Source organism: Xenopus tropicalis, chromosome 8 (genome assembly GCF_000004195.4).
Source record: "Xenopus tropicalis strain Nigerian chromosome 8, UCB_Xtro_10.0, whole genome shotgun sequence".
NCBI lineage: Eukaryota > Metazoa > Chordata > Amphibia > Anura > Pipidae > Xenopus > Xenopus tropicalis.
Window position 1 is genome coordinate 85845259 of NC_030684.2, and position 25799 is coordinate 85871057.

General features: G+C 38.9%; 1 protein-coding gene across 2 annotated transcripts in view; it reads right to left on the reverse strand.

The window, feature by feature from the left end:
• kcnk10 (potassium channel, two pore domain subfamily K, member 10) overlaps nt 1-22572 on the reverse strand; it is a 53332-nt gene extending 30760 nt beyond the window's left edge. Inside the window, exons 1-2 of one of the 2 annotated variants that reach the window (XM_012969586.3) lie at nt 21760-22572; nt 4148-4512 (exon numbers count right to left, since the gene is read on the reverse strand). In XM_012969586.3, the coding sequence (XP_012825040.1) occupies nt 4148-4512; nt 21760 (366 nt within the window). In that variant the 5' untranslated portion in view covers nt 21761-22572. Of the gene's footprint in view, nt 1-4147; nt 4513-20349; nt 21315-21759 lie in introns of those variants that run through there. The other variant, XM_002933194.5, reaches the window with a different exon arrangement.
• Nucleotides 22573-25799: the final 3227 nt, after the last annotated feature.

The following is a 25799-nucleotide window of genomic DNA, read 5'->3' on the forward strand; positions in this document are numbered from 1 at the left end:
CTTGGGACTTGGGATTTTCTGTAATTTGGATATCTATACTTTAGTTCTGCCTAATAGAATTTAAACTTTAAATAAACCCAATTGGGTTATTTTGCCACCAATGTGGATTAATGCAGCTTATTTCCCATCAAGGTTCTGTTTTATTATTACAAATGGAGAAAAAAAAATGGATATTTTAAAAATTCAAATTCTTAGGAAAATCAAATGTTAACATGTATATGCTGCATTTCTGCAGATAAGACTGAGCAACACACAAATATGAACCATATTCAAGGCAAATGTTGCAAATGAAAAATTCTGGTTCCCCCAATGTTGTTCTGAGACACTACAGCAGAATGTGTTTCTTGCTGGCGACTGTAACCCAAAAAACAGACCACAGAGAGGATGTGGCTTGTCCAACTGGGAAGCCACTTTATATAGAATATATAATGTAGTATAAGGGCACCAAAATTTTCTCTAAAAAAATCTTTACATATGTACACTATATGCAAAGACCAAAGGTTGTGCATTAAGAAAACAGAACCTCTTCGGGTGTCATTTTTGAAAGATGGAAATTGTGAAAACCAAAGATTTTGTTTCCTATTTATCACAGTCTACAAATGTATAACATGCATTTCTTTTACAATGCTTCTCCATGACATTACACTGATTCACAAAAAAAATGATGTACAAGGTTACTGAAAAATATTTCATAATGTTTTAGGCACTTAGGAAATCATAATATATGCCTGTAAGTGTTTGATGTTATCTGTACCTGCATTCAAGTTGTAGTATGCATTGATTTGTGTGGTACCACCCCCAATAAATTAGCCTTTCTTTGTCTTGTAAAATGTGTGGATGGAGAAAAAAAAACAATCACAACAAACTATTCATAATATATAAGCTTTAAAATATTACAGAAAACACATTTGGTGGGTCTGAATGCAGTGTATCCCTTGAAACAGTCCTGTGTTGTTCTGTAATATCTCTTCACCAGTATTCCTACCTTCACTATTCCTTGTACAAGTCCCAGAGGAGATAACAATTTAATAAGAAATGTTCCTGGCTGTAACCTGTAATCCCTGCTGTGTGTGCATTCCCCACTAACGCCAAGTCAGTGCATATTCTGGGAATATAACTCTCACCTTCTGTGCTCACTTGTGCAGCATGGGGCTGCCTCTTACTGCATTGCAGTATATCTCCTGCTCTCACACAGAGTTAAGCACTGTAATAGCAGATTTTACCCTTTTACAGCTAATAATATCTGCAGAACAGTATATTAGGGAAAAACTTTAATTTCTATTATAATATACTGCTGCCCTGTTGACTTATATATTACCAATGGGCACATCTCTGTCCACTGATTGGTTAATCTAACCTAGCATGTATATAATCCCTTGCTCTGTGTTTTAACACAGCAGCTCTCACAAGTCATAAACCCTTAGTAATTGCTGGGCTGCTCAAGTCCCTACTGACAGCACCACTTGGGACCCCCTAAATGCAACCAATTCCTCTACTTTATTCTGTGCAATATTCCAGCAGAAGCATGCACAGTTGAAGCTGATGTGAACCTGGCTTCAACTGCACTTGCTCGGAAAATATCCAAGAAAAAAAAACTTAAATGGGTCAAGATGTTACACATCAACCCTGTGCTTAAAGGATGTGTGGTTTGGAAGGGGGAGGGGGGAATTTGGAGGGGGACCAGTTATAACTAAGGGTTTTGTTATACTTTAAAATTCCTGTTTGAAATAATCCAATAGCGCATATTATAATGAAGTTTTATTATAAAAAAAAAAGTTTTTAACAATTTCTTATTTTGGGTAGTTTTTCTTTAACTCAGGAGCTGGTTTGTGAGATATGTTTACATAAGAAACACTAGGAAACTAGTCATATTCATTCTTTTTGCAGTATCTTTTTAAGCATAATAGCAGGTTTTTGTGAAATGTTTACACAGATGACTCAGTGTTGATTATTTTCCTCTTTGCTGGGTAAGTGGGTGAGTGGAGTGGGCCTTATTATGACATACTGAAGATTTTTACAGGATAAGCCATTTTTTTAAGACACCGAAAGCCTACATACACACCAATAAGTCTTATGTGGCCCAATTATAATGTCATGTTGGTAGGCTGAAGACAAAAAATTAAGTTGGAGTAATTCTTCTTCATATTAATGAAAACTGCCCCACTGAATTCAGCATTACTTTTTGGAATCACTCTGCATCAGACTTAATATTACCCCTATATTACCCCTATATTACCCCTATATTACCCCTATATTACCCCTATATTACCCCATATGTCTACAAGGCCATGCAGCTTTAGGCTATTAGACTGGTTAAAGATGTAGGGCAAGTAGTTTTATCTAACACTGCAAGACTCTGGTAAGCTCAGTTTAAGATTAGTACAAAAATATAAGTTGTGTACCCTTGGTCAACCAACAGCAGCAGGGGCACAAGACTGGAAAGACAGCCAGAAGCATACAATATTTGTAGGTCTGGGCAGTAGTGTAATTGTCAGCTGAGGAAGTCAATGGACAAGGATGCCCAGAAAAGAATCCAAATCTCCATGGCAGCCTCCCTCCTGTCTGAAAACAAGTAGTAAGATTCATTTGCTGGTGGACATGGGAGCAAGTCATGGCAATGTTACATAGGGAGGGTTACAAAACATTTTTTTTTTTGTGAAAGATGTGAAAGGTAGTCCAACTGCTTCACCTACACTTCTGTTAAGTTAATTTTATAATATGCCTTGTTGGGGCTCTAAGGAATGGACACCTCAACACTATCATCATATAAATACCTACTTTATAATAATAACATTGATTTTCCAGTGGAAAGGCATCCGCATCACTTATCTCCCAAAGTTTCCTTTGTGATGAAACTTTGGGCGATTTAGCAATGTGTATGTCTTGCCCTATGTGTCTGTGCAAGCACCATTCACAAAAATGATCAGTACACAGAAAAATCTTGGCCCCCATCTGCCTTATACTGAGAGAAGGCAGATGCAGCATGAAAACACTTTTTGGTCTTCTAAAAATATATTTTTTAAATAAAAATTCATTTTTTTTATACTAGGCAACTGTGATTAAACACAAAGATTAAGACTAAAATGTTGCTGGGAGATGGGCTGCCACTGCAGTTAATCTACTCATCTGATATATCCTTTTTTTAAGAAATTCTAGCAAAATAACACACAATTAGAAAAAAAATATTTCTCATTGCCATATTTGCACTGACCTTGTTTGCTTTGCCTACCAGCATTAAAGTAAATCTCTAGTAGTAAAACATATGCAATGCACCTGCATTTTGTAGGCAGGTGCATTAGTTTCAGCAGACAGTCCTGTGATCAAATGGTCTGTTCAAACTAAAATCATATCTGCCAAAGTTCTTTTTCTTTTTCTGAGTAGATAGATCTTTACAAAATGCATAAGTGGGAGAAGCAGCAGCTTCCTTTCAGTTGCATTTTTTGCACCTTTTTACAGGTGGCTATACAGAGCAAGATCTACTTTTCTACAAAACAAACACATTTTTGCCCAATTAAGCCCTCTATATGGTGGGTTTAGTCAGGCTGCACTGAACAGTCGGCTTCATGTCCAACTGTCACATCATATCATACAGTCATTAATCATGGAGGGCATTATTTTTGGGCCTCTACTGGGGACAAAGATGGCAATCCCATTTCTCGTTTCTCTGCATAATGGGTTTCTAGATAATAGATCCCATACCATTATTAATAGACAACTGTCATCCAATCAATAAGCAAACACTAAACTCAGTAGGTGTATGTTTTTATAAGGGAATGTTGATATAATAAATACATAATGCATAATAAAATTTGTATTCCATTTTACCAATATTTACAGAGCAATTGGCACCGCAACTACCACAATTGCACCCAATATACCAAAATTATTGTAACACTGCACGTATTTCATTGCAAGCTTGATTCTGAACAGAAGAATACTGAAGTGCAAGGAGCACATTTTGACGCAAGTACCTTTAATGAAAGTGGTTTTACGGTCAACTGACTGCAGGGAAAGTGTGGGGACCACAACTGCAATTGCAGACAAAAATGAACTCTATTATCAATGAGATTACAGGCTTTTATGTAAAAAAAGTTTTCATGTCAGGATAGACTGCTTTTTAGGTAATTGATTATACAAATTTCCTCACCTTGATAAGTGCATCCAACTCTTGCTGAGTGACACAGGGATGATTAAGCAGAAAATCCGCCTTTTCTTGTGCTATGATGTATTTCTGGCTGTTCTCAAAAGGCTGCTCAAGAGCTCCAAAGACAAGACCACCAGTCACCAAGTATAACACCACCAAAACAAAAATTGCCAAAACTGTTTTCCACTTCATGACCGAACGCAGGCCGCTGGATGTGTTGTCTATAGTGCTTACCACAGTAGCCCGGGAGCATATAGACATTCTAGGGCTGGCAGATGGGGTAGGTTGATGATGCCCGTTTGGCTTTGGTTCAGATGGAGGAAGTTCAGGCGGTGGAGCCGGGGAAGGAACAGCCGAGGGTACCGCCACTGCAAATAAAATAGGAAATAACAGAGGTTACAACTGCAACTGAACTTATGGACTGATCTCTGGCTACAACAAACAGTATGGATTTCTTCTTATCTCAATAGTGCTGCCATATTTTCTAGCTATTAATCAATGTCTTTTGTGTCAATGTGCTTTAAATTATTTTTTTCACCATTACAAGCCATATTATGTCTTGTCTAGTTGTCATGTATCAGAGTGGGAAACAACATATTTCTTACATACCTTAATCAATAGATATTATGAGGTAGCAAGGCCACTGGAAAGGCTTCTGTGACCTTAACACACATCCCCAAGCTCTACAGAAAAGTCACAAAAAAACAGCAAACTCCTACAGCCATATGTTCTTGTGTACATAACATTTTAGCCTTGCAGCCATCAGTTTACTTTATTGTTTTATCCTCTTTAATATAATGTATATTGTTACACTAAACAGCTTGAAAGTCAATTGCATGTAAGCACCGCTACCTGCTTGATGCCCTGCAATCTACTCACCAAAAGATTTAATCAATTTTAATTATTACCACTGATTAACAGTCCCTCCAAGCAATGGAAAAGGACAGAAACGGCATTTGATTAATTGCCCTATTTTACGTTAGAAGACAAAAATCTTAAACATTACTGCAAATATAGTAATTGAAAAACAGATAAAAATGTAAGAATCCATGCATTATGACATATGAAATTTACAGAATTTGTAACAGAATACACTGCTAACTAGATCTTTTATTAGCAGCACAAAAGCTTGACATGCAGTAATCAGTGCCCATTTATAACATACCCATTTAGAACATAATCTTCTATAATATACAACATAAGCAAATACTGCACAAAGATCATTTTAAAATAATGACTATTTCTTACCTTTTTGAAGATTAGATTGGTATATTTGCACCTCCCAGAATAAACTAGCAAGGTAAGTAAACTTCAAAAAGCCTCCTTGAATGAAACAAGGTGCATCTAATTTACTTGGGCTTTAGAGTCTAATCAGCTAGGAATAATGGTTGTTTGTTTCACAGCAGAGTAGGAAGCACTGCAGAGTGCCTTGGTGTTCTTGCACAGAGACCAAAGTATGTCTCACAGGCAGAGGCAGAGCCAAACCTCAAGCTCCCAGAGGAGTTTGGCAGTGTTATCAGACACTCTTTTTTTCCTATGTTAAAGATCTCAACAGGGAGCAAAATGTTGAAACCGATGTTAGCTACAAGAACATTGACCAAACAATCATACATACATTAAGCATTGCCTTCTCCTGGGCCTTATCCACAGTCACTGTTTGGATTTTGATGTTTGTGATTAAATCAAAGTGCCCACAGTCTGACTGAAATATATAAAATAATTCCAAGGTGGAGCGTCAAGGACCTTAAAAAGGTTGGGTGTCTTTTGAATAGCCCTTTAGCTAATAATTGCTTTATTTGTATTTCCTCCACCCTGATACAGGACAAAAGGATTAATTACAAAATGGACCAGATTCAATTCAGTGAGAAAAAGTTATCTCATGGTTTATTATGTGAAAACCTATGGATGAGATTCAATTCGAGGAGAAAAAAGTTTTCTCCTAATTCAGTTTAATTTTTTTCCCATTGACTTTTATCTTGATAAACTATGAGATACATTTTTCTGGACTGAATTGCATCTTAGATTGAATCTTGTCCATTCGTTTTTTTACACGATAAACCTTTTTCTCTCTGAATTGAATTTGGCCCAATATAAGGGTGAGCATACAAGTTTGACTTATATGTTCTATATCCGTTCTTTGTACCACAAGTGTTGATTTAGCCTTCAAATTATTTGCACCCTTTATAACTGCAAGTATTTGTATTGTTTCCCCGTCATAAAATGTTTTTTACTTACAGCAGCGTGTTTATGTTTTGTTTGACTTTTAATAATTTTGTATATCCATTTGCTAGTTGCAGAACTAATCTTAACAGACATAAATTTATTGTTCCATTAATAAAGTCATTGCTGTTGGGTAATATTTATTGAACTTTGAATCTTGCTACAAAATCTCCTCAGACCTGGATGGAAACATGTAAGTAGTTATAACAACACAGCTTGCTTTAAGTGCCTAAAATCACATTTTATTTGTTATGACTTTTCCTTTATTATTTAAAGACTTACTTGGACATAATTGCAATTTCAGTAGTTAAAATTATTAGGTCTGGGTGTAGACTATGAAAAGCATTTGGAGCCAAGGTGATAAGTGAAGAACCAATAATACTGTATATGGTAACCATACCAGTCTTAGTGGGGGTTAGCCCTATTTTAAGATTTATAACCAAGGTATATTCATATGCACTTAGGATCTGAGTGTACATTTATATTAATAAAATGTACCTGTATGTATTTATATTTAAATGTATAAATATCCTTCTTTATAACTTCATAATTCTTCTCTATAGCAACACAAGCCAAATAATGTGGCTACAAGATTTGTTGTGGTGAAAGTTAGGTTGAAAATATTTTGCTATAACAAATTCTCAAAACATGTCGTAGCCATAACACAGATATAACTACTCCTATACCCTGTGTAGGCGGCAGGAGAGGTGGCAACCATAAGCATATATGAAATTTTGCTTAATGGACAATTTTGTGAATTCCCCCCAAAAAACTAGTGATATCCTATAGAAATGCGATATTGGGGGTGTGAAGTCAATGTCATTCTATGGATCCAATAAAAGTAAATACAATCTTGACATTTCCTTCTTTAGTGCTAAGGCCTGCTGTGTGTTCCTGTGAAATGCTGTTCTAAAGGCATACTATGGCAGAAAGCAGCATAGGGCAAATGACAATGCCACTGCATGTGTATATTTCATCGCCTTTTTCTTTTGTCTCATTAACAAACTTCCAAAATTATTATCCCATCTGCTTTGTTTGTCATCTGACTTCATTCGTGTGCTAGAGGTGTCAGCATTTCCTTTAATGTTGCCAACAACATTATCCCAATGGATAGAGAGCATTGAGCTCTGCGTTGCTTCTTATCTCCTAGGAACAGATACACATGTGAATTCTCGCTAACAGGCAGTTTACGGTGTTTCCAGTATTCATTTATAGCATGGCCTCAGCTTTAATAAGGAAATATATGTAATACAAAATCCAATCAGGCTGTGTTTTTAAAATTCCCACAAATATTTATGTAATTGTGCATACTCTGCTCTGTATGCAGCCAGTTTGTGTCTCCAGCTTATAGCACCTATAATACAGATGTTCAAGACACAGCTAACTGCATTGCCATTATATGTGTGCATCTGTCCAAATCTCAATTACAGTAACCTTTTTGCTTGTTTCGTTAACTATTCTTTTTGTGTGAGTATATGCACGTATATCTTCTAACTGCTAGCTGCATTTTCACTGCCTTCATTGGATTTAATTCTAGTATCAAATAAGTGAAGTGGCAGCCGTAAATAAAAATGTAAAGTTTAAATATGTGCGAAACCTGGTTAGATATGTAAATGTAATTGGAAGAAAGCATGTACACAGGCCATATTGCGAATCAAGTATTCCACTACAAAACAACCATTTCTTCCTTACAGACAAAGGTTAACTTGCCAGCTAGCATGCATTCACTCAGTAGCACAAGAAACCATTCATATGCCATTCTAATAGAGACCACTTTCCAGGCAATGTACTAGTAACCTTGACTGCAAAGAACACTGCATTGTCAGCAATTTTTTTGAAAATGGATAATTAGCAAAAATGTGGCTGATAATCTGTTAGCAGTCTGAAATGGCATATAGGCATATTCTATCAAATCTACATATACGTAGACATCTCGAACCGCATGTAATTTCTGCAATTATGCAGCACTTAAAGGATGCAAATAGCTACAACTGTAGGAATTATTTACATTACTTTGTAAAAAACTGCACCATGAAAATGATATAATGCTTTCCTTTTTGCAAACTACCATTAGTTAATATTGGTTATCCTTCACTTGATAATCAGTCATTAATTTTATTTTTGTATTTTCAATATGGCATATTTCTTAAAGAAGTCTTCATACCAATGCATTTACATAATTGCACTATATACATGCAAGTACTTAAAACTCCAACTATAATGGCACCCTAAATTCTTAGGGGCCCATTTACTTACTCACGAACCGGCCGAATGCGTCCGATTGCGTTTTTTTCGTAATGATCGGTATTTGGCGATTTTTTCAGAAAATGATCATGACTTTTTCGTTGCCATTCCGAATGTTGCGCAAAATCTGCCGATTTTTTCGTAGCGTTAAAACTTGCGTGAAAAGTCGCGCCTTTTTCGTAGCCATTCCGAAAGTTGCGCAAAATGTTGCGATTTTTTCGTAGCGTTCGGATTCTTTCAAGTTTCAGTATGGTGACTTTTCTTGGGCCAGGTTGGAGCTGCAGGGTGCCATTGAGTCCTATGGGAGGCTTCCAAAATCATGCTAAGTCTGAAAGTTTCGCCCGCCGCTTACGAGCGCTCAATACGAAAAAGTCGCAACAAGATACGAGCGAATCGTAATGGCTACGAAAAACTCGCGTTTTTTCGCAAAAATCGTATTGGTAACGAAAAAGTCGCGACAACTTCCGAAAAGTCGTAAAGGCGCCGAAAAAATCGCAAAAAATACGAAAAAGTCACAAAATGTTCGTTTTCCAATAGGAATTTTTCCTATTCGAATTCGTGTCTTAGTAAATCAGCCCCTTAGTGTTATATCACAAAAGCAGAATATAAATTTTCCCTCCATCACTGAGGAAAACCAAACTGTAAAAAAACAAGCAATTTTCTATAATACTGGTGTACATTTTGTTCTTTTAAGCTTTATGTCCTGAAAAATAAAAAAATATAATTCCTAGACACGCTAGTGAGGTGGATGCCAGGGTGTTTTTTATCTTGCTTTGTCAGGCTCATGATCCATTCTGGGTGACAATTTGATATATTGCACACCAGACCATTTCTGGGTAGGGGGAGAGCCGCTCAGCCACAAGCACCACAGGGACCATTTGTGTGGCAAATTTAGATTAAAAGTTTAGATTAAAATACAAAGCACATATAATATTGTGCAACAATTGTTTGATATTTGCATTATACACATCAGATGTGTCCAATCTGAAACCATATACTGAAGCTGCAACTCCCAGCATTCTTCAAATGATTAAAAGATATGGTTTAAAAATAGTTTTATAGCCATAGGTTGGATACCATTTATTTTTCTTTATTAGATGGGAGCTCAAGACTTCCTTTATTTCTATGTGCCACTCTTGTGAATACAAGCTCTACTATATTAGACTGCCAAAATTTCAGTTATTGGAGTTCTACTCTGCCTATTCTGGCAGAATGCCTCAGTAGCACCTGACTTTGCAAAACACATTTTCTACTGCATAGCACACTTTACTATTTGTTTGTCCCTAGGAAGAATTGTTATAAAGCTTCATTTCCAGTACATAGCAAATAGTTCCATGGCACTAACTGTACAGTAAATTCTCTGAGGAAGAATTTCACAAGCAGAGCACAAAACTCTTGCATGCTGTTACACAGGCAGACAACAAGTAATGGCTTCATTACCAATGCCAAAGCACCGAGGTGATCTCCACTGTGTACCTTGCACCTTATTAGACATGGCTAAAGGTAAATAGCGCATAACACTGTCATGCACAAATGAGGCCTGTACTTAATACCTTTATTCTCAGTGTAGCACTGCCTGCATTGACCACTAAAAGTTAGCAGTGCTAATCGATCACTATGGGCGATTCATACTGATTTCATGTGTCCTATTCAACCAATCCCTTACTTTGGCTAGTATATACATACCTCCGCCATACAACCAAGACTTGCTAGATAACATGATGAGTAAATTGATGGCCTTCCCGCCAGCCCCCATGCTCCTTATGGGAGACTACAATGCCATTCTAGACCCTGCCTTAGACAAACTGATTCCAGGTCCCCAACCTACACCCAAATTTCCAATATGGGCACAAGCTATGAGCCTTACTGACCTCTGGCGTTGGAAACACTCAAACCAAAAGGTATACTCCTGCTTCTCAGCCACATATAACACCCTATCCCGTATTGATATAGCTTTTGCCTCCTCTGATCTCCTCCCCAGGGTGACCTCGGTGGAATACTTACCTAGGGCAATCTCTGACCACTCACCAATTATGGTAGAATTAAATCTCCTACAGGACCCAACAAAAGCACTATGGCGACTTAGCCCCTTGTGGCTAACGCACGAGAATGTGAAGGAAGCCAACGATAGTGCCCTAAAAGAGTTTTGGGAGCTAAACCCTGGGACTGCCCCTACTGATATAGTGTGGGAGGCTGGGAAAGCCACTCTTAGGGGTGCTCTTACCTCAGCAATTACAGGGGTTAGGAAAAAGGCAAAAGAGGAGTTAGAAGAGAGACAAAATAAACTAATGGAAGCGGAGAAAGAATACATTACTCACACAGGCCCAGATATCCTACGCACTTTTAGGGCGGCACAAACCGCACTAGAAGAAACCAGGATTAAACTTACACAGAAAAAGTTGCTCTATGCAACACAAAGAACATTTGATCAAGGGGAAAAAAACGGCAAGATCCTTGCCTATCTCTCAAAGGCCCAAGCTCCCTCCAACACCATCACTACGATTACCTCCATGAACGGGGACATAGTTACAGGAACAGCCCATATAACCAACATCTTCGCACAATACTACCAACAGCTTTACACCACTAAAACCAACTATACCCCACTGCAATTATCAAACTATCTGGACACCATTCCTATCCCCCGACTATCCCCTCTACTTAGAGCCCAACTCAACAGCCCCATCACACTAGGGGAGGTACAAGAGGCAATAACTTCACTCCAACCTAACAAAACACCAGGCCCAGACGGAATTCCCGCTGACTGGTATAAGGCTTCTACAGAACTCATCTCTCCCTGGCTACACAAAACCCTGCTTGATGCGACGGAGAAGAACAAACTTCCTCGCTCCTTTAACACTGCCCTCATTGTGGTCATCCCTAAAGAGGGCAAGGACCCACTCGAGTGTGGCTCTTATAGACCCATCTCCCTCCTCAATGTGGATGCAAAAATCTTTGCAAAAATCCTCTCTAACAGACTGAAATTAGTAATCGAAAAGCTAATTGAACCTGACCAAACAGGCTTTATGCCAAATAGATCTACTAATATAAACATACGCAGATTATTTACTAATATCCATGCCAACCACACTAACAAAGGTTCACGAGTAATAGTCTCACTGGACGCAGCTAAAGCCTTCGACTCAGTCGAATGGCCTTATCTCCTGGAACTTCTCCAGAAGTTCGGCCTCAGCGCACAGTTCATTAAATGAGTGGGAATGTTGTATGAGGCACCAACAGCAAGAGTCAATGTAAATAGACACTTATCCCAAGAATTCTCTCTATCCAGAGGTACACAAGGTTGCCCACTGTCACCTCTCCTATTCGCCCTAGCAATAGAGCCCCTTGCCATTCTGATCCGACACTCTCCAGCCATAACAGGTCTCATATTGGGGGCTGTGGAGGAACGTATATCCCTATACGCTGATGATGTCTTACTGTATCTAGACTCCCCGGTTGCCTCACTACAGACAGTTCTACGCATAGTGGAACACTTTGGGCACTTCTCCGGCTTGAGAATTAATTGGGATATATCCAGCGTATTCCCTATAGACCCAAACATGGATCCCAATATGTTCCCTCCCACCCCCCTGCAATGGGTTGATACATTTAAATACCTGGGTATCAAAATACGGAAGGAACTGAGCGACTTTATTCCCAACAATCTAGATCCTGTTCTTAAAACCATGAAAGAGAAACTGCTGATATGGGCTAACCTCCCCCTGTCTATATGGGGCAGGATCAACCTGCTAAAGATGATATTCCTCCCTAAATTTCTCTATATTTTCCATAACTCACCTATTTCCATTCCGTCCAAATTTTTCGCCCTTCTAGACAAGACACAGACTGCCTTCCTGTGGGCCAATAAACCTCCCAGATTCTCCAGAGCCAAACTTAGAGCACCAATTGCAGAAGGCGGCCTAGGCCTTCCACACTGGCAATTTTACTTCCTAGCCGCGCAGGCTTACTATGTACAATGGTGGTTCTCTCCTGATCTTACCAACCCTAATGTTTCACTGCAGGCAACCTTAGCTAGCTCAATTGAATCACTAAAATATATCCCATTTCGTAAATTATCAGACATCCGAACTACTCACCCAGTTATTGTGACACCCTACAGAGCATGGCAAAAGATACTAAACTTATATAATCTGAAGCCTCCAATCCTATCCCCGGGCCTGCCACTATGGGGAAACTCCTACTTGCCCAATTTCCAACAAATTGCCCCATACCGAATGTGGCCCCACTGGGGCATACGCACACTGGGAGATGTGACCAATGCTGGGGCCCTGTTACCTAGGAACCAGATCAAACATGCAGATACAGGAGAGCTGCTACCCTGGTTCTCATATTTACAATTCCAACAAGCATTCCGACATCAATTCCAAAGAACTATAGTCCCCTTCGTGCTCACTAAGCTCGAAATTACCCTCCAAAACCCCTCTTCCAAAAAGCTGATCACCACACTATACTCCCTGCTCCTCTCCACCCTCCAATCTCCCTTCCTTACAGCCCAAAAAGCTTGGCACCAAGACATACCGGACCTGAACAGTGAAGATTGGGAGGAAGCGACAGACAGGGCCTATGACTATCTGATATGCACAAGAGACAGGCTAATCCAGTTCGAAATCATACATAAACTCCATCTGACCCCGTTACGACTATGTCGAATGGGAATCCGTGACTCGTCTCAGTGCCCCAAATGTGGTGCCCCCGAGGCCAACTACTTTCACTTAATGTGGTCATGCCCACAAATACATCACTTTTGGAACCAGGTTCTAGACCACATCCAAAACACAACAGCCCTACCTAAAATAATCAATCCCAAGGTTTGCCTCTTTGGCATTGTGGATGACACTATTCCCACATTAGCATCGCGTATCCTCTACAGAACGCTACTGTTTTATGCCAGGAAAACCATCCTCTCTCAATGGATGGCACATTCTCCCCCAACAATTGCCAGCTGGCTCAATTTAATTAAAACCCTCCTGCCGCTGATACAACTCACCTATATAGCAAGAGGATTCCCTCAAAAGTATGACAAGGTATGGGGAACATGGGCTGAAACCATGAATTAACGTCACATGGTCACCCTTGGGAACTTGAACCCCCACTAGTAATCCCAAACCTTTCCCTCCTGAAATAGGAATTTGAGCACTACTTCGAGTAGGACATTATTGATTGTTTAACCTAATGTAACGTTTGTACTCTGGCATGAAAAGAACGCGTCTGCAGAACCAATGTCAATGTTTTATGTTGTTTTATGTTATAAATGCATAAATAAACACCTTTGAAAAAAAAAAGTTAGCAGTGCTTTATAAAAAAATTGGACACAAGACGCATCTCTGCTGGTTGTAGCAGGCCAGCACATTTAATGGATTTGATCTTCAGATGGGAAAGAACTTGTACACATACATTTTTGTTGTTTGCTTACAAAGATGTTATGGCTTAATGCTTATATACTTTATTTCATCCCTAGAAATGATATGGCATATTGGTAATGGTCAGATGTCTATATTTATGACACATCTCTAAGCCAGAGTCATTGAATAAATGCTCCTTCATTCTGAGCTTCTGACCACTGCTCCCTAAAAAACATACCCACAGAAATATGCTCTATTGGTCTTAGTTGCAAGTTTGAAAGGGGGCAGCAAATTGAGAGTTGTTTAGTGTTTTATGTGCATGATGATCCCACATCTTACACATTCTTTACTTAAATGTGTAATGAAAGGAAAAACGAGTTCTTTATGGTTGGTAACTACAGTTACATGGCCAGAATATCTACTAGAGATAAAAAGCCTAGTTTAATGTTATATATGTTTTTTTTAATAGTCCCCTAAAACATTATTATACTCCTGCTATTTTCTTCTTAGTTGTACTACAATAAAGTCTGCAAGCTTCTTCACCCTATCTGTATTTTTAGCAGTATTACTATTTTTAAGTGCCATCAAGGCCGTTTTGGCTTCTGGTAACCATATGGATAATGTTTGTCCAGAATGCCTTGTCTTCTGTTTGAGTCTGGTACTAATATGTATGGTCATTTGCAAGGATCCACTCATGCCTTGCCAGAAGTGCTCAGACTGAGCAAAGAGGAACAGAATCACAAATGTAAAAAATGGTGCTCTTCTCACTGAAGAAACCCAATTCCCAGTAATATATAGAGAGCCATTTCAGCTATTAAAGATTTGTCCCTATCATTTCAAGTGTTGCTACTGCACTCTAAGCCATATTAGAGATGCAGTGGAAGCTTTTATGCATAAAGGAGCCCGGATGTAATGACTGTTAAAAGTGTAATGCCTTAAGGTACAACAAAACCTATTAAATTTGGGCATGGTGCAAGAAATATGTTGTTAATTAACCAGGAAAAATGTTTTTTTCAAATGTAAAACAATGTAATGTAATGTAAAATTTATGAAGGGAACTTTCACAGCACAGAGCAATAGGTTTTTGGCTGTTGGGGTCAGTGACCCCCATTGTCAAGCTGCAAAGAACAAGAAGGCAAATAATTACAAAGCTGATGACCAAAACAACAAAGGCCAATTGAAAAGTTGAGTAAGTTAACTCAAAGGTGAATTCCTTTATTTACCTTTATTGTTTGTGGTTTGAGGTTTGCTAATGTAATATCACTGACATTCTGATGTTAGAACAATAATAGACTACTCAGATAGGTTACAGGAATCTACACCTGTTGTTTAACATGCAGCTGACTGTTCTATCTTTTACATTATATTTGTACTGAAAAGATCGGAAAAGACAATAATAATGTTAAAGATGTCAAAAGAGCAGTATTTGTGAAACAGGTCAAGTTTAAATTAAATATGTAATTATCTATAAATATCTAATGTGTTAATGTAATAATGATTAGCTACCGGTCCAAGTATGAGTTCATCCAAGCATTTTATGATTGCTTGCATGAAGGGTGAATGGTTTAGATTTTTAATCTACAGTCACAGTCAGACAAGTTGTTTGATGGTGTTATTCCTGCTTAAAAGCCACAATTACTATACCAGGCAACACCATATCTCAGACATTCACTGAATTCTGGAATTTAATTAATGTTATTATTCAAATAACCACTTAAAATGACTTTTGGCTTTTGTGGTTTATTCACTTTTGGGAGTGAGACATTGTGAGATGAATTTGACTTTTTTCTTTTACCAAAGAACATACCTAGAGCAAAATTATACTGAAAACTGACCTCAAGAACATCACTGCTAAGCTGATATTATCAATAGCCAAAGATTCTGCCATTGAGGAATGCAGGCAAGTCTGTATAAAAGTTTAGCTAAAGGTAATGAATTCAAGTGGATTACAAAAATAGCATGACCATTTCTTGTATGAATATTTCATCAGGACATAAAGTACAACAGCAAAGATGATTGGGAAAACATTGAAGATTACAGAATACTAAGTGTTATAAAGCTTTTTGCAAGTGCTAGGTCTCAGCTACAAAGCACAATATGATAATTACATGTAAATGTTGTTATTCATCATGTATAAAAAATAATAATAAATAGATCTCTTTTATATGTCCACAAGTGCAGTTTGCACTGTCTCTGTGGTTTTTCCCCATGGAAAAAAAAAGATTTATTATGTGGGTTACATCTGGAGGTACATAGTCATGAATAATTAACTGCTATTTCTTCTGTAGCTAGCTCTGACAATAATTATAATTTGAATGCTCCAACTGACTATAGGTTGATTTAACTGTGGGAACATCCTAATGGTCTGAATGACTACTGGTTGTTTCTACACCCTACCTAATTCACTACTACTTAAATCAGGAATCTTTAACCTATGGGCATGGACATTTATGGGGTCCATGATGCCTGAGGCAGCTGTTCTACTGCTGCCCCACGCCTATGCTTACATTTTTGTGCTCTCTGATAGGGTAAGGATGCCATATTTCTGAATTAGGAAAAGAAAAAAATTCTGGTAAAAAAGTAGTAATTTCACTCTTAAAATTCCCAGGGGTGGCTTTTTGCTGCCCCTGTCAGAGATTGTATAGAGAAAAAAGATGGTCAGTCTCATACACATTTCATTATGGGGCCCTGTACAGTTCCACAGGTCAGCTACTTCAAAGTTGAGTTGTAAGCTAAGTCCTTTATTTGCAGTACAGTGTCACAGCATATGCTTTGCTGTAGTGCATACCTGACACCAACTCAGCACAAAACGGTGGCACCTCCAACATACTCTGCATTCTGCCTATTTCTGAGGTATTTTAGGATGTATTTAGGTGTGATTCAGTGCTTTTCAGTAGTAGGAGCTATAAACAATTTGGGTGCCAATCACATGGAGCAGGTGACTGGTCTGTTGCTGTGTAAGTTAGAGTTGACATGTACAATTCAGAATGTGATTTCCATATCTTATTCTAGTGATAGCCTCTTCTCTAACTCATTATAGTCTGAAAAATTTGCTTTCCATACCCTCTGCAAACACTTAACAAAAGATGCGCACTCTTTTTTTTAATCTCTCCATCCTTATGGGCTGGATCCATGTACATGGTCACATTTGTTTTATTGCCTGTACTAGTGTGCTACAGTACAGTTTACATACCTCTACAAAGTAAAATATAAATTATATCATGAGAGGTCATTGAGGCACAACACTTGTGCTTTACAAAAATATATGATCTGATGGGAGGAGCAAATGAACTTATAACTTGATAGGTGAATATAATAACACATAATACAACACAATTCCTGTGGGCTGCAAGTGCCCACCTTTAATCATAGACAGCACCATTTATCAAGAAGACTAAAAAAACACAATGTACGAGATTTAAGGCAGTTTCTGGCAAATTGTTACTGCAGTTTTTTCTGATAAAATATGGCTACAAAGCATCTTAAGGATCATATACAAATGTTAGCCTCAAATATTGGTGCAGAATTATAGCCATTAAAATACCCTCCAGCTGATTCCACCCCTCCCATAATACAAGTTTGAATAGCTGGTGCCATTTTGACAGGTGCAAAGTGCTTTAATACTTGGGGAAAAATGCTTTGTGGAAAAAAATCTTGGTAAATTGTGCTCTTTGCACTTTTAAGAGCGTTGTACATAATGTAAAGGCACCATTTTTGTACTTCTCATTGTACACAATGGCCAACCTCATAAACCATTATCCTCCCACAGTGTCGTTCTACTTCTGTCAGTTTAAGGAGCTTACAATGCACAAAACGCTTTGTACTATATCCATTCTCTCAAGAGCTGGAAGCCTCCAAGCTAAGAATGCATCATTGTGAGAAGTCCTAGAAGAGTAACAAGCTGTTTTCTACTGGTGGCCACTCCTTACAAACATCATACTTAGATGATGCTGATAAAAACTAGAAGAAATGCTTTTTAAATGACTCACTGGCAACAGCAAATACCAATTGTAATTACAGAACTTAAAACTGTAATTTTTTTTACAATAGGTTTCCAAGCTATTTGATATTATGTTTTATGCATAAATTTTTTAAAATGTTAGTTTCCCCCAAATTTTTTGTATGCCATTCCACCATTTCCACACACAGGTCACACAGATCCATGGTTTGAAATCTTTAAAGTTATCACCTATGGCCTGTCTCAGTGTACTCCCACACTGTGATTTACAACATTTCAACCACGTGATGGCACAAAGCTATTTTATAGCATTTAGATCATCATTTTAAGCACCTACAACTCTTTTTCATGCACAATGATTAAGGGACATCTAAAGAAGTAAGAAAATTTAATTCTAAGTAACTTTTCAATATATTAATTTTTTTTAAAAAATTCTGCAACTTTAAAGTGATTTGTCTGGTTCTTTATATTTCCGCACTACTGGTTCTGACTTGCAACAATCATCAGCAGAAGCTAATTTACAGACCTGGAGAAAACTGACTTCTGCTATATTGTCTCAAGTCAGAACCAGGAGGGACTCTGACAATAAAAAGTAATAAGCAAATACTGCTTTGAAATGCATTTATATTTACAAATATATATACCTATGGAAATGTGTTATGAATGTTTATTGTAAGATGTTTAGAACTACAATTTATTTCACTGTGCAAAAAAAAACAGCTTATGGTTGGACATCCCCTTCAAGAGTACAAATGGGTAAGTTGAACAAAGGCAACAGTAAGAGTTGCTATTGCCTTGACACACCCAAAACATGCAACGTGGGATTTGTACTCTTGTAAAGTGCTGAAAGTCTTCCCTGGGATTAGTCCATTTGATGTGGAAGCAGCTACAGCAAGATGACATTTGAGGATAAAAGTGTTGGTTCATTCTTTGTAATGGGCTCAACTGCATATTTTAACTGAAAATTCCAAAATACTAGCTTATGAATTTAATGGATAACACTTAAAGAGTTATCAGGGGAAAAAAACGCACACATAACAACACTTGAAATTAGAGCTCACCACAGAATCCCCCAATTTCTATATATTCCTATGGGATTTTTAGAAGTGTATTTTCAAATTGTGAACTTTCACCCACTGATAAATACACTTCTAAAAATCCCATAGGAATGTATAGAAATTGGGGGATTTTTTCTGTGGTGAACTCTAATTTCAAGTGTTGTTATGTGTGCGTTTTTTTCCCCTGATATCTCTTTAAGTGTTATCCATATCTCTCACACTTTCATAAATCTGCCGCTTAGCCTATGAATCCCTGCTTTAATATACTCCAGGAACTCCTTGTTACTTCTAGCATCCTAGTATATTTTTGCATGACACACTGCTTACTTAATGCATATTTAGCAATCATGGCAAGAAAAATGGGGATAGGGATTTAGGCTGAGAGGTAGACAGTATGGTCAAATTGATTATCCAACTAAGCAAATTAACTGTCACAGAGCAACAGTATTTCTATAGAACTGAACAGAGTTAATGGTTAGCCTCAACAAATATTTATAATGCCCTAGAGACAGGCAGGGTATAGGTGTAATTGTCTATTTAAAGGTCAGTGGAAGGGCATTTTATCTAATACACACCACACTGTGGATCTCCCTTCATACCAAAAAGATTATTCTGCTCCTCTTACCGTACCTTGCCCTTCCCATTGGCTGGTGTTTAATTATATATGTCTGTGTGTGTGTGTGTGTACATATATATATATATCTATATATATAGCAAAAACTTTAGCATAAACTTTTTTACAGTATATCATTAAAGTAATATGAATTACAGTATATCATTAAAGAAGAGTATATAATTTGCAATGCGTCCTTTCATGCCAAGACATGCCAACATGTCACTTAAGCACCCTGTAGCTGTTTTTTTGAGCACAGAAGGGAGAAGTTTATAGACAAGTCAACCCTGAGTAGTTTCCCTGCCCTACACATTTTTATAGGATGACTATAATGCTGCAGAAATGTTCTTTTAGAACTTGCTATTGATAGGTTAAAGGGACTGAGTAAACAGTCATACATCCCTGTGGGCTGCATTACGGAAGCAAGTTTAGCACCAGCTGCCTGTGGCACACACTGCAGCAGCTGGCCAAAAGAAGGCATTGCCCTGGGAAGGCATGAGAAAAACAAGCGCATCTGAGACCAGCAGATAGGCATGCACAATCCAGCAACTATGAAAAACACCCTGATACACACTCTAGTTAATGATCCGTGACACCTTCATAGACACCCTGGGCATGCAGTGCCTTGGTACATAATGCTGTGTGTGTGTAATTGGGCTACATGCAGGAGTGGCAGAACATGCAGATAAAATTGTTTAGCAGACAGCATCAGTCAATCCATATGACTTAGTGAAAGGGACAAAACCCACCTTGTGGATCCCAATTCACTTGCTTCCTCGGGGTCTCTATAGGGAATTTCATCTCTCCTGTAAATGTGCACCAACACCAGACAGAAATCCCAACCTGTGCTCTGTTCCTGCTGCTGCTGCAGCACCACTAGCAGCTCCTATACAAACATCTTGGTGGAGCCTGCGCTTTGGGCTGGGCAAATCAGGGCTTTTCCAGACAGGAGTCACATCAGATGAGACAATTCTAACCAGAAGTGGTTGGATCGCAGACAAAAAAAGGGGGGAAAGGTGGTCCTATGATAAGATCAGCTCAGAGCAGTAGGCTGGTCCCCTTCTGGATTGGAGCAGACTGTTGTCTATAAGATGGACCACTGCAGCATTACAAATATGAGTAGGAGATCACGTTGTAGACATCCATACAGACTGAAGGGAGCTGGCATACCGGTGTGTGAACAACACACATAGAAAACATCAAAGGCAAATGAGCAGCAGCCACAAGCAAGAGGCATCTGATCATAGGCAGATTTTAATGAAGGCTTGGGGAGGCTAAACCTGTGCACACCAGCAGGGCTAATTTCATTTAAAGTAATGGGGACTTTGACTGGCAAAATGCTACTTCCTTGCACTCAAAAACGATCAGGTCTGTGGAGACTGCCCAGGCTAACAGAACAGTTTACGGGGAATCCAGGCTGGTACTGTGCAAGCAGCAGGGAGGAGGAGATGGGAGGAGGAGGGATTGGTGGAACACAGCTCTGACTTGTCCCAGCTGTCTGTGAGAAGAAGATTCTGCAAGCGTGAGCCTCATGTAAGCACTGAAGCCAGTGAGATTTTAAATATATCTTTTTCCAATTGCCAGTCTAGTTACAGGTATAGTTATTTGTTAATGGTTTGTTTTTTGTGTTCTGGGGCAATATATACATAGAAATATACAAACACATACATATGGAATACACATGCACATATATTTATACATAATGGTTGGATTAGGCAGTGTATGCTGGAATATGGGTGCATTACACATGAAATTGGCACAGTTGTTTATCATGCCTTATAGTATTATACATGAAATTAGAACTGCTTTTATCATAATTTGTTTTTGGGGGGTTAAAAATACATGATATTGATATAGCATTTATATTACAATGTGTTCCATGGTTTATTATAGATTAAGCTGGAAATGCCTTTATTCAGGAATGGTGTTGTCTGTAAATGAATCTGTGTAGAGTATCGACCATATTAGCCTCCTCAAACAAATAAATCACCCCTCTGCCTGTGAGAGAAAGGGAGAAGTAGGGAAGTTCTAAGGATGGGAGAACAACAAGGGATTTCCTTGCACACACATACAAAAGGCACTAGGCAGGCACAAGTGTGCCCATGGAATAATGTGAACAGACACTGGGTGCTGAGAAGAATGAGGTGATGGGTACTTACTGGTGCTTAGTGTCTGGAAGAGGAGGATGCCGTGCTGTTAGGTGGGGTTTCTGGATGAAGATACGCTTGGATGGCTAACGGCACATGGCAGCAACATGGGATGTCCCTGCAGCAGAGGGTGGCTTTCTCCGCATACATATTCAAATACTGGGAGAGGAGCGCACAATGGAAAGGCTAGCAGCCTACACACGGGCTTCCCTTGCCTGTACAAAGGCTAACCATGCACAATCAGTATGCTGCTGCAGATCTGCTCACACTGCCTGTGCAGAATCCCTGGCTCTCACAGCAGCATCTCCAAAGTCTCCTTCCTGGGCAGGTGTATTCTTTCCCCCGCCCACCCACAAGCAGGTAAACGTAATGTGCCCTAACCAGCCCTGATCTCAGTTCCTCAGCCTTTTCATCTACACGTTGTTAATGGGGTATCACATCTGATTCTTCTGCGAGTACAGAGCGATTATGTAGCACTTTCCCCCTGCCAGCGATGCACAGACGCAAGGGATTTGCACCATGTCTATTTCAGTTGTGCACTATCAGATCTGCATTGCCCCTACAGACACAAAGATAGTCCGAATTCAGTGCTTGTCAGGCTTTGCTTCAGTGCCCTGTAGTGCTGGTGGCATGTTTAAAATATCCTATTTTGCGCCTCAGCAGAGCCAATTTCTCCCTTGGTACATCCACCCACACACAAAGCGTCTCCCTGCGTCTCCCGCACTCCAGGGGTTCCTTCTCCCATCCTCTGTTCAACAGCATGTTGTTTATCACTGTGGAACTCTTTGTTCATTGGTGCCTGGATGCTAGTGTGAATCAACCTTTCGACACTAACCAGCAATTGTAATGTGATGCAGTTATTTATTGTGGATTGTGGGTATATCGGAGAGTAGCACAAATTGGTCACCAGAAAATGGCACTGCTCAGAGGGCATAGTAGGGGATGCAGTTACTTGATGGAAAATAGTTTTTGCTTTTCTCTTATAACATTGCTTTTCCCAGTTGTAAGTCATTAGAACTCCTTTATACAAAAGTGCATTTCTGGGAGGGGCACATGATGTTTTGGTCATGGTGTCTCTAATAAGTTTCTCATAAAAGACTCAGTCAGTTTTAATTAGAAGTGTTTCCAACACAATAGATTTCCTGATGTGGGCAGGAAGGCAAATTAACCACTGCCCAAGGTTGCCGTGACCTTTCCTTTGAGAATTTTCTTTATAAGAGACTTGTATGACAATAGGACATTTTAAATGGAGATCCTAGAAAGCACCATAATAATTTCTATGAAATACCCATGAAGGTTTATGCCAGTGATATCAGATAACAGGTAGGTACGCACCGAATACACTATTTTGGGATCTGGCCGAACCCCCAAATTATTTGTGAACGATTGGATCGTACCAAACTGAATCTGAATCCTAATTTGCAGGTCACAAATGGATTAAAAAGAACGGCGCATGTAGTTCACTTTAAAAAATGTTCAACTTCCGTGTTAATGTGACAAAAAGTCACCTGATTTTAAGCGTTGGTTTGGCCAGGGACATGGATTTGCCTGGATCCCAATTCTGCTGAAAAAATCAGAATCTTGGCTGAATCCCAAACCGAGTCCAGGATTCGGTGCATCCCTAATATCAGGTTTATGTCAAAGAAGAAACTCATTGATAGTTTTTGGTAATTTTTGTGCAGGCACAAAATGACCAGTAGTGGCCAGAAAAATCATTTCAAGAGTTGATTAAATTAATTTTTAGTAGGGATGCACCGAATCCCAGATTCGGTTTGGGATTTGGCCGAATCCCAGCGTTTCTTTAAGGATTCGGTTTCGCCGGCTCTGCGGCACCCGGCTGAACCAAATCTGAATCCTAATTAGCATAAATTATCATATGCTAATTATAATCCAGAAAGGGTTAAATAGGCAGTGAAAAAAGATTTTTAACCCCTTCCGATCCTAATCAGCATATGCTAAATATGATTCATATTCGGTTCTGGATTCGGCTGATTCGGAGGTTCAGCCGAACCCAAAAAAAGTGGGTTCCGTGCATCCCTAATTTGTAGTTATTGTAGACAAAAATATAAGGGCTTATGTATGTCTGCAAGTGTAGCTGCAGTCCTGCAAACTTCCATGCAGTACGCTGTGAGTAAAATCACTTTAAGGTACGTGAATCAAAATGCGCTTTTTGCAATACCATATAGTTGCGCTCTGCGCCATTCAGCCCCTCATAACTTCTATTCTGAATCAAGCTCTGCTGCACTTTCTGACGTAGGGGAACCCTTGAGCTGCTGGCAGCTCCTCATGCCCAAGTCAATATATTTGCAGCACACTTGTGCCTAGACATTACTCACACAATGAACAAATGATGTCAGCCGATTACCACACAATTCCATTTGCAGTTGTGGTAATTTTGGTAAACTTGGTGATTTTGCTCTTTCTGTATTTGCACACTCAGGGGAAAGGTGATAAGATCAGGACCACATGGACTATTAAGTTGGGTTGTATGTAGCAAGTTCTAGTTAGTAATACAGAACTTGCTACACCAGGAGCATAGGCGGATTTTCCATAAGGCTAGGGGAGGCTAAGCCTCCCCAAACCTGCTTGGCACATTAAAAAAAACAAAACAAAAAAAAAAACCTTACTGCACTGTCCTGGAAAGCTGTTCTTGCAAGCCCGTTTTGCTGTGCTCCGATTGGATCTTTCTTCTTGTGGATTCTCCATTCAGAGCACAGCTTTCTTGACAGACAGTAAAATTGACCAATCAGAGCACAGATGCACACAGGGATCGGGAGATTTTGCAAAAAGAATCTGCAGAAGAATCTGCAGCTGTAACTTTACCTAAGAACCAACTCTCAACTTTTGCTGCAGATTTCATCCCACAGGTACTATACACAGGTACTATACACAGGTACTATGCAGTTCTAAAGAATCACTAGCTGACATTAAATTGTTTTTTGCCTGACCTGACATCTATAATAATTTATAATCTATCCCCTACCCTAACAGATGGAGGGTAAGTTAACTTTTTTTCCCTCTGAAAAAGCTCATTGTGTGTTTGTATATTTGTTGTTGTTGTTTTTTGCACTTACTATTTTTTTTTTTTTGTCATTGTTTTGTTCATTTATAGTAAGTTACAGTGGAGCCAATGTTGTGTATCAGTGCCAGTGTCATAGTGCCAGGGCCTGAATATCTGCCATCAGTACCCACTGCCTTTCTTGCTATAAAACTAACATAAACACATCTAAAGGAGTGGTTTACTTTTAAGTTAACCTTTTGTATGTTATAAAATGGCCTATTCCTAGCAACTTTGCAATTGGTCTTCCTAATTAATTTTTTTGAATAATTTGCCTCTGTTCTGCCTCTTTCCAGATTTCAAATGGGGGCCAAAAATATTGCTCTGTGAGGCTACAATTTTATTATTATAATTTTGTATTACTTATTTTTCCAAATAGGCCCAAATAGGCCTCATATTCCCATCTCTTGTTTAAACCACTACCTGGTTGCTAGGGTAAATAAGACCCTAGCAACCAGATAGCTGCTGAAATACCAAATGGAGAGCTGCTGAACAAAAAGCTAAATAACTGAAAAACCATTAAAAATAAAAGTGAATTTGAATGCGAACTAGCCCTTGAAGCTAACTGGTCACAAACACAAATGTTTGCAGATCCCCTCACAGAAGTGCACGTATGAATACTTTTACATCCTAAACATTTTAGAGTAAAAAAAAGCACCCCCCGCACTTTTGTACAGTATCCCTGGAAGTCATCTTTAGCCTCCCCAAACAAAAAAGTCACCCTCCGCCTATGACCAGGAGAATACTGGTAGGTGAGCCAAATTATATCAGCACTGATGTTGGTCATTGATTGCATTACAACAGTGTTGCAATGCTTTGCTGGCTCTGTGTACACCATTGGCTATAAGGCATTAAGGATTTCCCCAAGGGATAAGAGATGGGGGAACTCTAGACACTACCAGATTTTATTTACAAACAAGGGGGAAAATTTGAACCAGAGCAATAACCATAGGTGGAGGATGATTTTTCTTTTGGGAGGGGGAGCTAATATGAT